The 13,686-nt window shown below is 42.4% G+C and overlaps 1 protein-coding gene across 1 annotated transcript; it reads right to left on the bottom strand.

The window, feature by feature from the left end:
* Nucleotides 1-1,164: 1,164 nt before the first annotated feature.
* Nucleotides 1,165-10,815, bottom strand: LOC308547625 (uncharacterized protein). The gene is made up of 5 exons (XM_081118304.1): nucleotides 10,715-10,815; nucleotides 8,075-8,178; nucleotides 6,837-6,963; nucleotides 6,459-6,554; nucleotides 1,165-4,217 (listed from the first exon to the last, which is right to left on the bottom strand). The coding sequence occupies exons 2-5, from the start codon at nucleotides 8,087-8,089 to the stop codon at nucleotides 2,584-2,586; spliced, it is 1,872 nt and encodes a 623-aa protein (XP_080974430.1). The 5' UTR covers nucleotides 8,090-8,178; nucleotides 10,715-10,815; the 3' UTR covers nucleotides 1,165-2,583.
* Nucleotides 10,816-13,686: the final 2,871 nt, after the last annotated feature.

The following is a 13,686-nucleotide window of genomic DNA, read 5'->3' on the forward strand; positions in this document are numbered from 1 at the left end:
TTAAAATCCTCAGGATCCACATGCTTGTTATTCCTGAATGCTGCTCATTTTATACAGGGGTGGGCAAAAGTAGGTTTACAGTTGTGAGTATGGAAAAAATGAAGTATTATTTATTATGGGGTTTTTTTGGTATTACAACTGTGAATCTTTTCCTCATTACCTAAAGCAAAAAAGGCACAACATGAGTAAAATCCAAATATGCATTTTTGTTGCTAAAAAAGGCAGTCCTGCAAGCTGCTAGCTGAACTCAGATGATGCTCTCTGGGGACAACAATACAGATCTCCTAAAGGCCCAGGCTATTCCTAATATCCTCTAACAAATCAGAGAACAGAGTTAGATTCCCGGAGCTCATTAGGATGATGGCTGATGCAATCTCTGGGGACCAGCTAAATGGTAGAGTTGAAATAGCTTTGACCACAGAAATTTGCAGTGACATAAATCTGAAGAGAGACTTGTGTAAATTAGAAAGTGCTCTGGGATGTTAGGGGAGTAAGCGGAAAATCATGGTAATTGCAACAATGGAAACAGCAGGTTCAGCTAAGCCTCCCTGCTCCTAACAGTGTACCTGTCCCACTGAGAGATTCTCAACAGTGGTAGATATTTTTCCTGGTCCTGGTGCCAGAATCCCAGTTGGAGCCCAGCCTTTAAAATCTGACACTTCACTGTTGTGTGAACTTGGAGAACCTACTTCATTTCTTTAATCCTGGGTGTTTCCAACAATTCAGTATTAGTTTCCGTTTCCTAGGTTATTGTACAAATTCAAAAAGAAAATGCCGCTCTGGCCACTGTGGCTCAATTGGCTGGAGCATCATCCCACACCCAAAAGGTCACCAGCTCGATTCCCGGTCAGGGCGTGTATGGTGGGAACCAATCAAGATGTGTTTTTCTCACCCTGGCTGGTGTGGCTCAGGTGATAGTGTTGGGAGGTGTAATCCCTGGCCCAATCCAGGTGCATGTGGGAGGCAACCAATCGATGTTTCTCTTTCTCTCTCCCTCCCTCCCCCTCCCTCCTGCCCACTCTCTCTAAACGTCAGTGGAAAAAAGAACCTCAAGTGAGGATTAACAGGAATAATAAAAAATATATATAAATCATATTTAATTTTATAAACCACTTGAAGCTACTTATAAATTTGGTTAAACAAATCCAAATATGCTGCTTTTGTTATGAAATGAATATACTGTTTCATTTTCAAGTACTTCAAATATTCTGAAATAACAAAGTATGAAGTAAAAAAATGCAAAAGTTAATTACATGATAAAATAGGCATAGACCACTCCTGTGTTGTATATATTAAAGTTTAATCCACAATGAGGGCAACTGCCAGTTTGAAACTTATAATATCAATGACAAGGCAACTAGAAATATGGCTGAAGGTATCCTGGCACCAATGGCTTGTGAGGTATATTATATGTTTAGTCATATGGCAGAATGGTTTTTCATTCAATTCTTCTTTCCTTGATTAAGTTACCTGAGGTTTTGCCACCAAATTGAATATTTATGAGTTATTTCTGAATGGATTTCCTGGCAAAAGATGAAGTAACATAAATTGCAAACCATGCCATATTCACTGCCAGAAAAAACTATTTCTCTAGTATGAACTGACATCTCTTGATGCCTTACTTTTTGGAAGACACTTTCCCACAATTAAAAATATTCATTCATGATCTCTGATGATCACATATGGAAGGATCTACTTCCCACTAAAGAGTTTCTTTAGTCCATCACATTCATAGGATTTATCACAGTATACACATTTTAGACATATAATGTTCTAAAATATTTTCACCAAGGCTCACTGTATCTGAGTTGTTTTGTAAATTTTTTCACCGATATAAAATGAGGTAATTGGACAGTAAATACAGCAATACATTCTTTGCATTAAATTATTCTTCACTGCACATTATCATCTTGAGGGCCTGCAACTGGCAACAGGTTTTCCCAAAAGTGTATTCTGTAATTCTCTTATGTTTAACAAGGATTAACAAGTGGGCAAAAGCTACCCCATAATCACTGCACCCATAGGGCCTCTTTCCTGTATGCTTTCTTTGATGAGCATTGAGTCCTGAATTCATAGTGAAGGCTTTCCCATATTTATTACATTCATAGGGTTTCTCTCCCATGTCAATTCTGATGGGTAATGAGATCATTTTATAACAATGAGAATTTTCCACATTCAGAACATGCAAAGGAAGGCTTTCCTTGATGAAATCTCTGCTGTTGTATGAGGCATGTCTTCTTCCTAAAGCCTTCACCACATTCATTGCATTTGTATGGCTTCTCTGCAGTGGAGTTTGTTGATGTACACCCAGAGTATTCTTCATGGTGAAGTCCATTCCACTGCATATTTACGGTTCATCTGCATATGAATTTGCAGATATGCAATGAGCATGCTTTTTCCAGTTTAGCCTTTGACACATTCATCACAAAACAGGGTTTCTCTCCCATATAAGTGAATGTACACTGAGACGAGTCTTCACAGTGAAGCCTTTTCCACATATACTACATATATAAGGCATCTCTCCTGTATGTGTTCAATGGTGTCAGATGAGAGGGTCTTCAAGGTGAAGTCATTCTCCTTTCACTACAGTATATAAGGTTTCCGTCCTGTATGAATCTGTTGATGTGCAATCAGCTTGCTCTTCACTGGGAAGCCTTTTCCACATTCACTGCATACATAAGGTTTCTCTCCTGTATGAGTACGCTGATGTACATTGAGTTTATACTTCTGAGTAAAGCCTTTCCCACATTCATTGCACATATATGGTTTCTCAGAAGTATGAGTTTGTTGATGTACGGTGAGACCACCCTTCATGCTGAAGCCTTTTCCACATATACTACACACATAGGGCTTCTCTCCAGTATGTCCTCGCTGATGTCTGATGAGAGGGCACATCCAGGGGAAGCCTTTCCCACACTCATTACATACATAAGGTTTATCTCCAGTATGAATTCGCTGATGTACAATAAGGCAGTGCTTCATTGAGAAGCCTTTCCCACACTCACTGCACAGATACGGTTTCTCTGAAGTATGAGTTCTTCGATGTACAGTGAGATCAGTCTTCATGGTGAAGCCTTTTCCACATACACTACATACATACGGCTTCTCTCCTGTATGTGCCCGCTGATGTCTGATGAGAGTGTTCTTCCAGGTGAAGTCTTTCCCACACTCATTACATACATAGGGTTTTTCTCCAGTATGAGTTCGCTGATGTAGGATAAGGCCGCGCTTCACTGAAAAGCTTTTTCCACATTCAGTGCATATATAAGGTTTCTCTCCTGTATGAGTTTGCTGATGGGTAGTGAGACTGAACTTTGTAGAGAAGGTCTTCCCACATAGACTGCATCCATGGGGTTTCTCTCCTGTATGAGTGTTCTGATGGTTAGTGAGACAAAACTTTGTAGAGAAGGTCTTTCCACATAGACTGCAACCATGGGGTTTCTCTCCTGTATGAGTTTTTTGATGGGTAGTGAGACTGAACTTTGTAGAGAAGGTCTTCCCACATAAACTGCATCCATGGGGTTTCTCTCCTGTATGAGTTCGCTGATGATAAATGAGCCGAGACTTTTTGGTGAACGCTTTCCCACATTCACTACAAGTATAATGTTTCTGTCCCATGTGAGTTTTCTGATGTATATTGAACTGTGATGTCTTGAGGAAGGTTTGATCACATTCAGTGCATTCATATTGTTTTGGTCCTATATGAATTCTTTGATTTTCAGTGGGCCTAGATTTTCTGGAGCTGGTTTTACTACATGGACTGCATCCATGAGGTTTTTCGCTAGTATGAACTCTCTGATGACCACTGAGCTGAGACATCTTCATGAAGGCTTCCCCACATTCAATGCGTATGTGGGCTTCCTCTATGTTGTGAGTGTTCTGTTGCTGAATAACCTGGGACTTATTATTGATAGGCTTGGCACTGACAGGCAATTTAATTTTAGTGTAAAATTGTTCATGCTTAGCATGCAGAATGGGTGTCCCATCTCCATTCCCATCAACAAAGTTCTTTAAGTTACAGCTACTGTTTTGGTTTTCAAAACTTAAATTTGATATTAGAAGTTTTTCACGTATCTCAAACATATTGCAATTTTGCTTTAAAAGGCAATGGCCTTCTCTCTGATTAACAATATTTGCAAACATATTATGTTCACAGCATCGTTTCACACTCTTCTGACTTTGCAAGTGACACTGAGGATCATCAACGTTACCAACTACTAGGACAGAAGAAAACAGTGATTCATTCTATAATCTCTCATAACCTTAGTTTGAAATAAAACTGTTTTTACAAAATGCCTTCATGTAAAGTAACCATTTAGGACAATCTAAATGTTGCAGAATAAGAACTATATTTGGGCCCAACTGGCGTGACTCAGTGTGTTAATATTCCTTATAGCAATTTATACCCTAGGACATGTTTATATAATACCTCTGCTGAGAATGAAAGTAATATGCAGAGTAGAGACAAGGTCTACTTTTTTTTTTAATCCTCACCTGAGGACATTTTTTTCATTGCTTTTCAGAGAGTAGAAGGGAGAGAGAGAGAGAAACATCAATGTGAGAGAGATACATCGATTGGTTGCCTCCAGCATGCACCCTGACTGGGGCCAGGGATTGAGACTGCAACCGAGGTACCTGCCCTTGGCAGGAATCGAACCTGGGATCCTTCAGTCCATGCGACGAAACCCAAACTGGCTAGGAAAAGGTCTACTTTTTAAAATCTTTTTTTAATACTACTGTTAGCTTTAAAAAATATCAGGCTATCAAAATGCAACTTTAAAAAATATATAGCAATCATATCAATTGCAGGAGGCAATCACAGGTACAGAACACATTAAGGAGTGTTTAGGAAGAGGACAGACTTTCTATGCAAGATGATAGCGTATCACAGAGATCACTGAGAGAGAAACTGCAGTTCCATATGACAGGAAACTCGGTTACCTGGGCATAAGTGTCATCAGAATATGATGGGAAAGCAATCAATTTTATTTTTATATCCTAGCAATATATAACCAGAAAATGCAAACAAGAAAACAATTCCACTTACTTCATCATAAAAAAGAATATCACATTTAGGAAGAAATTTAAGGAAAGACAGTGTAAAACTTTTATTCTGAAACTTATAAAACGTTGTGGAAAGAAAGTAAAGACCAAATTAGAGAAAAACATCCAATGATTCTGGGTTAGGATGTAGCATATGATTAAGATGAAACTCCTACCTAACTGAGATACAGATTCAGTGTAATCCCTATCAAAAACTAAGCTGTTTCCCCCCCAGAAATTCACAAGCTGATTCTAAAATACAAAGGGAAATTAAAGGATCCAGAAATCAAAAGTGTCTGAAACATAATACAAAGCTATAGGAATCAAGGCAATGATGAGAATATGCATGTATAAAATGTTCCAAAACTGACTGAGGTGATGATTGCACAACTATATGAATATACTAAGAACTAATTAACTATATCATTTAAATGGATAAGTTGTATGGTATGTGAATTAAATCTAAGTAAAACCATTAAAAATATGATGTGAAAACAAAACCTATTGTAGAATAAATGCATTGATAACATCTAAGAATGAAGCAAAATCTGAATTAGGAAAACTAGGAAAGCAGACATAAGTTATAACCTAGTTTAGGCAAGAACTGATAAAGCATGTTAAAAAAATCTTTTCTTGTTCATTAAATGAAATAGTAGAGAGCTCAGCATGTAGGGGACATCCCAGGTGATACCAAGATGAAGAGAATTTAAAATGTCTAGTGCAGAAAGATAAACTAAATTTTAAAAAGAATGAGAAAAAGAGGCCAGCTGACAATGAGTAAAATACACAGGAAGAAAGCGTACAGTAGACAATATTGATGGAGAAGTCAATTTGGGAGTCCATTTCACAGAACAGAAAGAGGTTAACTCATAGGAATAGAGGAGACATTTAAGAGTGATGAACTGAGTATTAAGAACCTTGGAGGGAGAGGGACAAAGAATGACATAAACACACCGTGAAAACCAGGTTATCACGGGGATAAGGCATCCAAGGCAGGTTGGATGTTATGGAGGAAAAACACTATTTCCAAACAGAGCGGGGAGACCCAGTAGTAAAAAAGTGATGAATCCAAAGTTCTGTCTTTCCAGAGAGGCCTGGAAAATGGAATTTTATAGTAAAAGAAGTGGTAACACAAGTCAGAAACAGTGTGGCTGTGGACAGAAAGGAGGAAGACCTGAGAATCCTAGGGGGGAAAAGCCAATGTAAACATAAACAAGATGTAAATAAAATAAACAGGGGTCAGAGCTGAGAAGAGAAAAAAGGGGTATATTTTCTTCTGAACTTCTACAAAGAAAAAGTGTTCTCATACGTGGAGGGGTGGTGTTAGTTCCTCCAATCACTGTCACAGCTCTGACAAGTTCTCTAACTAAAATGTGAATTCCCTGCTGCCATCTTGCTGGTTCTCACCCACTCACCTGGAGAGACCAGACCATGAAGCTCATCCTGTACTGTACATGGTTCTTCCCCTCGTTCCAACTTGGAGAGCGTATCTGGTTTCCTGACTCCATACCCTGCTCATAAAAAAATGAAAAAGACTTAGACATATGGAATAGGGCTGGGATCTGTGAAGAAGGGAGAATGGTACATTTCAGGGAATGAACAGGTTTCACATGTGTAACATACAGCATTTTTTCTCAGGAGAGAGAACATTATACTCTCTTGTCTGGGGCAGCAGAACGATCTGAGATTCTACCATTTCAGAGAACTGTAGTAATTCTGAAGAGATAAGCAGCTTATAAAGGAAAAGTCACTAACGGGGCAGTGTCTGAGTGACACAGGGGTGCTATCCTCACCCACTGACACCAGGTGGCTGTAGTTCTCCAACATCACGTCCTGGTACAGTTTCCTTTGATTGGGGTCCAGGAGCTGCCACTCCTCCCAGGTGAAGTTCACGGCCACATCATGAAATGTCAAGGATTCCTGTAATAACAACATGCTGTTTCATGGGCAATGTCCTTTAGATGATATATAACAATGTAAGAAGCATTCAAACCTGTAAAGAATTTTTGTGAGATTATATGAGCCAAACTGACAACAGTTCCTGGAAGGAAAATCTCAATGGATTGAGAAAATGCTCTAGAAAATGGCAGGTCTGCACCTTATTTTATATATTACAATAAAAAGGAAAGACATAAGTGAGTCACATGAAATCCATTGGTGACAGATTAGGGAGGTGGGAGAAAGCAAGGGGGTACCTCTGGGAGTGGATAAAGGGTAAAATGAGACGCATACTTCTTTAACATAAGCGGGTACAGAATAATTAAAGTCACCAATTAAGTCAACAGCGAGGGAACTGTGGTCCCCTCTGGTGCGGTGCCTGTGCTTTGAGGGGTCTGGGAAAAGGATATTACTCTGACATTCCAAAGGTGTGCTGTCAGAGGCGAAAAGAGAACAGGCTCAGTTAAGGTAAAGACTAGGTTTGTCAGGGACGACCTAGCCTAGGACATGATGACCCGCCGTGACTCACTTTTAGTTACAGTTTTAATTGCAGACCATTTTTTGTGGCTACTTTAGGTCCCGGAGTTTGTAAGGTCGCCACACAGTTCTCCTCTGAGCTTGTCAGGTTTAGTATGTGGCCCCTTTTCATCCACGTATGTAAGAGATATTAGTCTTTCTGCTCATTTTCACTTTACAAGCTGCATCTATACAGCAAGTGGGGTTTTATTTCTATACACAGTTGAATAATTAATTACATGCCTAGTAAAATACAAAGTGGGGCAAAATTAGGTTTTCTGTTGTTCATATGGAAAGTAATATAACAATTCATAGATAAACGGTGTCTCTGTCATACTCAGAACTGTAAACCTGCGTTTGCCATACCCTTTACTTTGTAGTGGTGCATCCAGTCACCTACGCACTCATCCAATTAGAAATGTCTGCACTGAAGAAGTTGGATGTTCTTGCTCACCTAGCGAGCGCGCGCACACACACACACACACATGCACTTTTCAGATTAATGGATGTGGTCTTTCATAGGCCTCAACAAATCCATTACTGAAGAAAGGAGGGGATAAAGCAAACCCAAAGTCACCTGAGCCTGGAGCATTTTCTTCTGTTCCTTGGAAGGAGCTGGCGATGCAGAGGCTCTGTCTTGGTGTGTCTGGGTCAGCTCTAAGTTTCCGTTCAGAAATCTTTCTTCAAAAATAAAATAAAATATCTATCTTCAGGCAAGTGTGCCCCCAGAAATGCTGATACACAAACCCTGCAACTTTTTCACGCTTCACAGGTTCTATTGTGACTAATGTCGACCTAAAAAAGGTCCAAGTGTATAGAGAAATTTTATGATTTTAGTTGAGCCAAATGATGACGATTGCAGAAAAGCAAAATAGTAACGAATTGAGAAAATTCTCTGGAGATTGGCAGTTTTGCACCTTATTTTACACATTAGAGTCAAAGGAGAAGATATAAGGGGGTTACATGAAATCCACTGGTGATAGATTAGGGAGGTGGGAGAAAGAAAACTGTGAAAATCCCTACGATTGGATAAAAAGTAAAATGAGTAGACACTCATTTTAAAACAACACACTGAGTTGTTTTAAGTAGGTGGGTTTAGGACAGTAAACAAACAATGACCACAAAAACAGTAACAATGAGGGGCTCTGTGGTCTCTTGCTCTGGGTGGGAGATTGTGCCCTGAGTGGTCTGGAAAAGAGGAAATTACCTTGACATTCCAAAGGTATGTTATTCTAGATGCAAAAAGACAATAGAGAGGTTAAGTTATGGTAAAAATTGACTTTTAGCTAGGAAGTTTAAATTTTACACCATCATCCTATGTGGTTACTTTAGGCCTCTTTGTAAGGTTGGCATGAAGGCCCTTCCCTGCGGCCCCTTTTCGACCACCCTGGAGAGTCAGAGCCTGTGGGGTGAGAAAATTCAATGAGCGGTACGTTTCCTCCAGGACCCCATGCTCCAGGGCTCCTGATCGCAATGCCCACAGTATCTCTGGTCTCCCTTTATTTAGTCTCCTGGAAGTATTTATTCTTCAGGCCAACAAAGCCTTATGTTTTAAATGTGCTGGAGCTAACTGTTCCTTTATTCTCTGGAGTTTAAGTGGACTGACTGTGAAAAGAGATGAGAGAAATGACATTGTAGGGGCAGAATAAATTTTCCTTCATCTCTTCTAGGTTCTTTATCTGGTCTAATCATTAAATTGATATAACACAGATTAACAGGGAGAAATAATAAAAAAGTTTAACAACATGTATACCTCCTGTATACACTGAAGCAACCCAGCAAGCTGGATTAACGGGCCAAAATAGTTGCAGCATCACCTGAAATATGACTTTCACCAAAAGTGAAACCATGTTGGGGGTGGCAAGTCAGCTATGAGAGGTTCCCAGAAAAAGGACAGTGATCAAAGGTAAGGATGTTCCGCAGATACATGTCCTGCTTCCTCCTCTGACAGTGAAGGCCGGTTGGGTATGGTCAGAGCCGCCCTCACAGATGAACCTGCCCATACAAATGTAAATGCCCTTCACAACCGGGAACTTCTACTAGGTTTTCTCCCAGGGCTGCAGTTTCTTCAAACTGACCTGCCTAAAATGACCAGTGTCCCAAAGAGACATATTTTAGGGTGGCAAGCTGCTCCCCTTCAAACTCAAGGAATTAAGTATTTAAAAAAGAATATTCTCTCCCAGAACCGACTACTAGATGTTCACACATACAACTGGTTAGAACTGCACCATGTACCTACGCTCATTCCATAGAAGCTCAATCACTAGCGATGGGAGCTGGAACCAGCACGGTTGACTAAGACGGGCCAGGGCTTCCTAATACCCTGGGATTCGGGTCACCCTGCAGAGGGATGGATATTAAGTAAAAAGGCGATTCCCTCCGCAAAGAAATACCTATGAACGTATGTCGGGCAAATAAGCAATATGTCCCTGCTACCTACATACTAAGAGCTGAGAGCAGGCGCTGGCAAACACTTTCTGAAAGAGACAGATGGACATGTTCCCGTCTGCAGACCAAACCGTCTCTGTCACAACGACCCAATTCTGCCTTCGCAGCGACAAGGGTGTCACAGAGGACACGTGACAACGGGCGCTGCTGGTCTAGTCCCGGCTCCGTGGGTGGAGAGCTGCTGGGTGACAGCTGAAAACGGAGGGGCTGGAACTAGCGCCCTGGGCCCCGCTGCCTCCGTCCAGACGCCGCCGAGGCCTCGGCCTTCACCAAGCCCGGGGCCCGGGCGCCCCAACTCCGCCCCCACGATCCTGCGGGACCGGACCCCGGTCACACCTCCTGGTTCACGGGAAACCCGGGCGGGCGCCCCGCGACCCCGCCGGCCCGGCGCCTCTCGCCGCCTGTTACACCCCCGACCTGAACCCCACGCCGCGGTCACCTTAAATGCCACGCGCACCCCCTGCAAGTGGGGTGACCCGCAGGACCCCGCACCCGGACAGTCGGGACAAGGGCGTCACCTCCACAGACGCCTCAGCTGCGCCCCGGGCCCCGGGCCCCCGCGACCTCGCACACGCGCGCCCCGTTCCCCTCAGTGCCTCTAGTCCGGCTTCCAGCAGGTCCCATTAACTAGCTCCGCCCGGGCGCGGCTGCCCCCCTGCGGCCCCGGGACCGTCCCACGCTCCGCACACCAGCACGCCCACCCGTCACCGAGAGAAACAAAACTTTTACTGGGCCGAAGAAACTTCTGGGCACAAGACCACACACTCACCTGAGTTTTCCCCACACCCACCAGGAGAGCGCCGGCGTTGTGGGTGCGCGAACCGCTTCAACTTCTGCCCAGGTCCGGCGCCCTCTACGGTGGCCGAGGAGGATCTCAGCCGGGTGAGGAAACGCGGCGGGCAATTTCCGGTGTTCGTTAGCAATATGTCCGCGCCCTAGTCGCGTCGGCTCCGTGGGGGCCGCCATGTTGGGGCACGTGCCGCCGTACAGCCGGCCGAGCCGGGCTTGGCGAGCAGCCGCCAGTGAGAGCGGAGGAATGAAAAGGTGGGGAAATTTTCTCCTTTTCTGGCACTTCCACGCTTGTGAAAATGCGTCAATTGTCAGGGCTTCCCGATGCAAACACCGGCGCCCTAAGGTGCTTTCAGAGCGCCGGGCAGAGCAGGACTCTGACCTCGGAGTACATTCTCCGCTTTATGCGCAAAACAAAAAACTTCCAAACCAACAGTGAGGAGGTCAGCTGTCGGTTGAGCAGCGGGGCAGGCGCTCCTAGAAGGGGCCAGTACGAGATAATACCCCCGGTAAGCAGATGCCCACGGACAGCTCTGGCCAGAATATAGTTTGTCAGAAGAGTGTTTTTAAAAAAAAATATGTAACTACAGAAAAAGGCCTTTCCGTTTCTTGGCTGTGGCCTTCCGCAGTTTATGAGATACACCTGGTGATTAAACCCCAAGAATGTTGACTCCTCTGATTCAAACAGCCCCTCCGTTCAAACTACAAGACAAACTATAAACTACTCTCTCCTCCCTACTGTTCTCACAACTCAGGAATAATTCCCTCCAAGGAATCTAAATAATTCCCTTCCTCCCTCCCCTTCAAACAAGCCTCTTTGAAACTCTTCATAACTTTTACTCTAAACATATTTTACAGACTTTAAAAAAATACTAATAAAACACTTCCCTAAAACATCTATCAAACTATCTCCTAAAAAACAAACAAAATATAACTTTTCAAAACAACCTTCCTAATATCTACTAAACTTTCAGACAACCAAAACCCTCCATTCCTTGTCACCTAGCAACAATACCTACTTTAAAAAAACAGTCTGGCCCTTTGTTGCTTGCCCTTGCAATAATTAACATTACATTAACCCTTTCCCTTTGTGGGGAAAATGAAATAAACTTTCTTTCTACATCACTTCTCTCAAATGTAAATCTTCACAGCCTTGCTTCACCAACTAAAATCCTAACAAAACAGATTTTCAGAAATTGGTCCAGTGTGAGGCTGGCCCTAACTAAGTAGGAAAAAGCTTCTGGGAGAATCCTAAGTTGTCACTGGGGGTGGGGACTCAGAAACAGGCCACTAGAGGCAGGCCAGTAAAAGTCTGGAATCAACAGCAAGGGCACAACCTGAATCCATCCAATTTTAAGGTACACTGTAAGGGTGGTGATGTAGGTGTAATTCAGGATTTAGGGCAAAGAATGTCAAAATGAGGTGTGCATCAGTCCTGGACCCCAGCCCAGGACTGGGGTTTCTGGTTTGGGGGTGTGAGATGTGCCCGGGGAATTTGCATTCATTTATGGTTTCTGAGGCAGGAAGCCTGTCAGACAATCATTATAAACAGGCCTATTCTAAACTTACTTGATCAACTCATAAGTTATATACATGCCTCATTACTATAGTGATATATCTTTATTGATTTCAGAGAGAGGAAGGGGGAGAGACACAGAAACATCAATGATGAGAGAGTGGTCACTGATCGGCTGCCTCCTGCACGCCTCCAACTGGGGATCAAGCCCACAACCCCGGCATGTGCTCTGACCCGGAATTGAACCGCTGTCTGCTGGGTCCTAGGACAATGCTCAACACCTGAGCCATGCCTGGCTGGGCTGAAAAAAATTTTTAATTAAATAATTAAAAAGGAAAAGAAACAGGCATGGGATGTTCTCTCAATACAAGTATTATGATCAGTGACTCTCCTCAGTTCCTCAGTCGTGTTATATCCAGAAATTATATCCAGAAAAGCCTAGGGAGGCAGGGAAGAAATAACCCCCTCCCATTACAACCTCCATTACTATAAGTTACTATATTACTAAGCTTTTTCTCCATAGGATTTAATGACATCCTGAGAGTACATAACCCATTTACTGTCTTCCTTACTAGATTGTAATGTTCATAAAGGCTGTTCGTCTGTTTTATTCACCGATGTAACTTTAGTCGGTCATACAGCGCCTGGCACAATGGTGGTGCCTGAAAATATATCTGAAGGAGTGAATTACCAAAAAGCCAGCATTTGAGATTGAATTCTAAAATACCAACCACATGGCAAAGCAAATTTCCATTTCTATTCTGATGAGCAATACTCACTGTTTATCACTTGAATAAGTGGAAAACTATGGAACAGTTGAGATTAAGGCAAAGTACTCCGAATAGTGGATATCGAGAGATCAAAAGGCCTAGTCCCAAAAGACAGAGAAGGAAAAATGAAGGCGAAGTACATGTCTCACTTCAGCAGGTAACAGTGGAGCTGGATCTTTAAATGGTGGCAGCTCTCAAGGGTGATAGTCCTGTCAAATGCAAAGGCTCTTCTCCAGGATATCCCTCAAGGATCCCACCTCCCATCTCCCATATTCTCCATTCCTTGAGACTAAAATTGTTGTCATCCTTTTTATTCTATTTATTCTGAGGATCCTTTTTCTTTCCTGCTCTACCAAATTTATATTCAGTTAAAGTCTCTAATCACATATAATAAAAGAGACAATTGTATTTTTAAAAATAGATTTTTCAGAGAGAAGTGAGGTAGAGAGAGAAAAACATTGATTTTTGTATGTGTACTGACTGGAGAACAAACCCACAGCCTTGGCATATCGGGACGATGCTCTAATCAACCGAGCTCCCTGGCCAGGACAGGAGACAACTGTAGTTTATAACTGCCATCCCTTCAGTGACAAAATCATCTTAGTCATTTTTGCTTTCATTCACTTTCCAAATAAATGTAATTTTTTATTTTTCTGTGCTTGGAAA

The sequence above is a fragment of the Miniopterus schreibersii genome (genome assembly GCF_964146895.1).
Source record: "Miniopterus schreibersii genome assembly, chromosome: 18".
Lineage (NCBI taxonomy): Eukaryota > Metazoa > Chordata > Mammalia > Chiroptera > Miniopteridae > Miniopterus > Miniopterus schreibersii.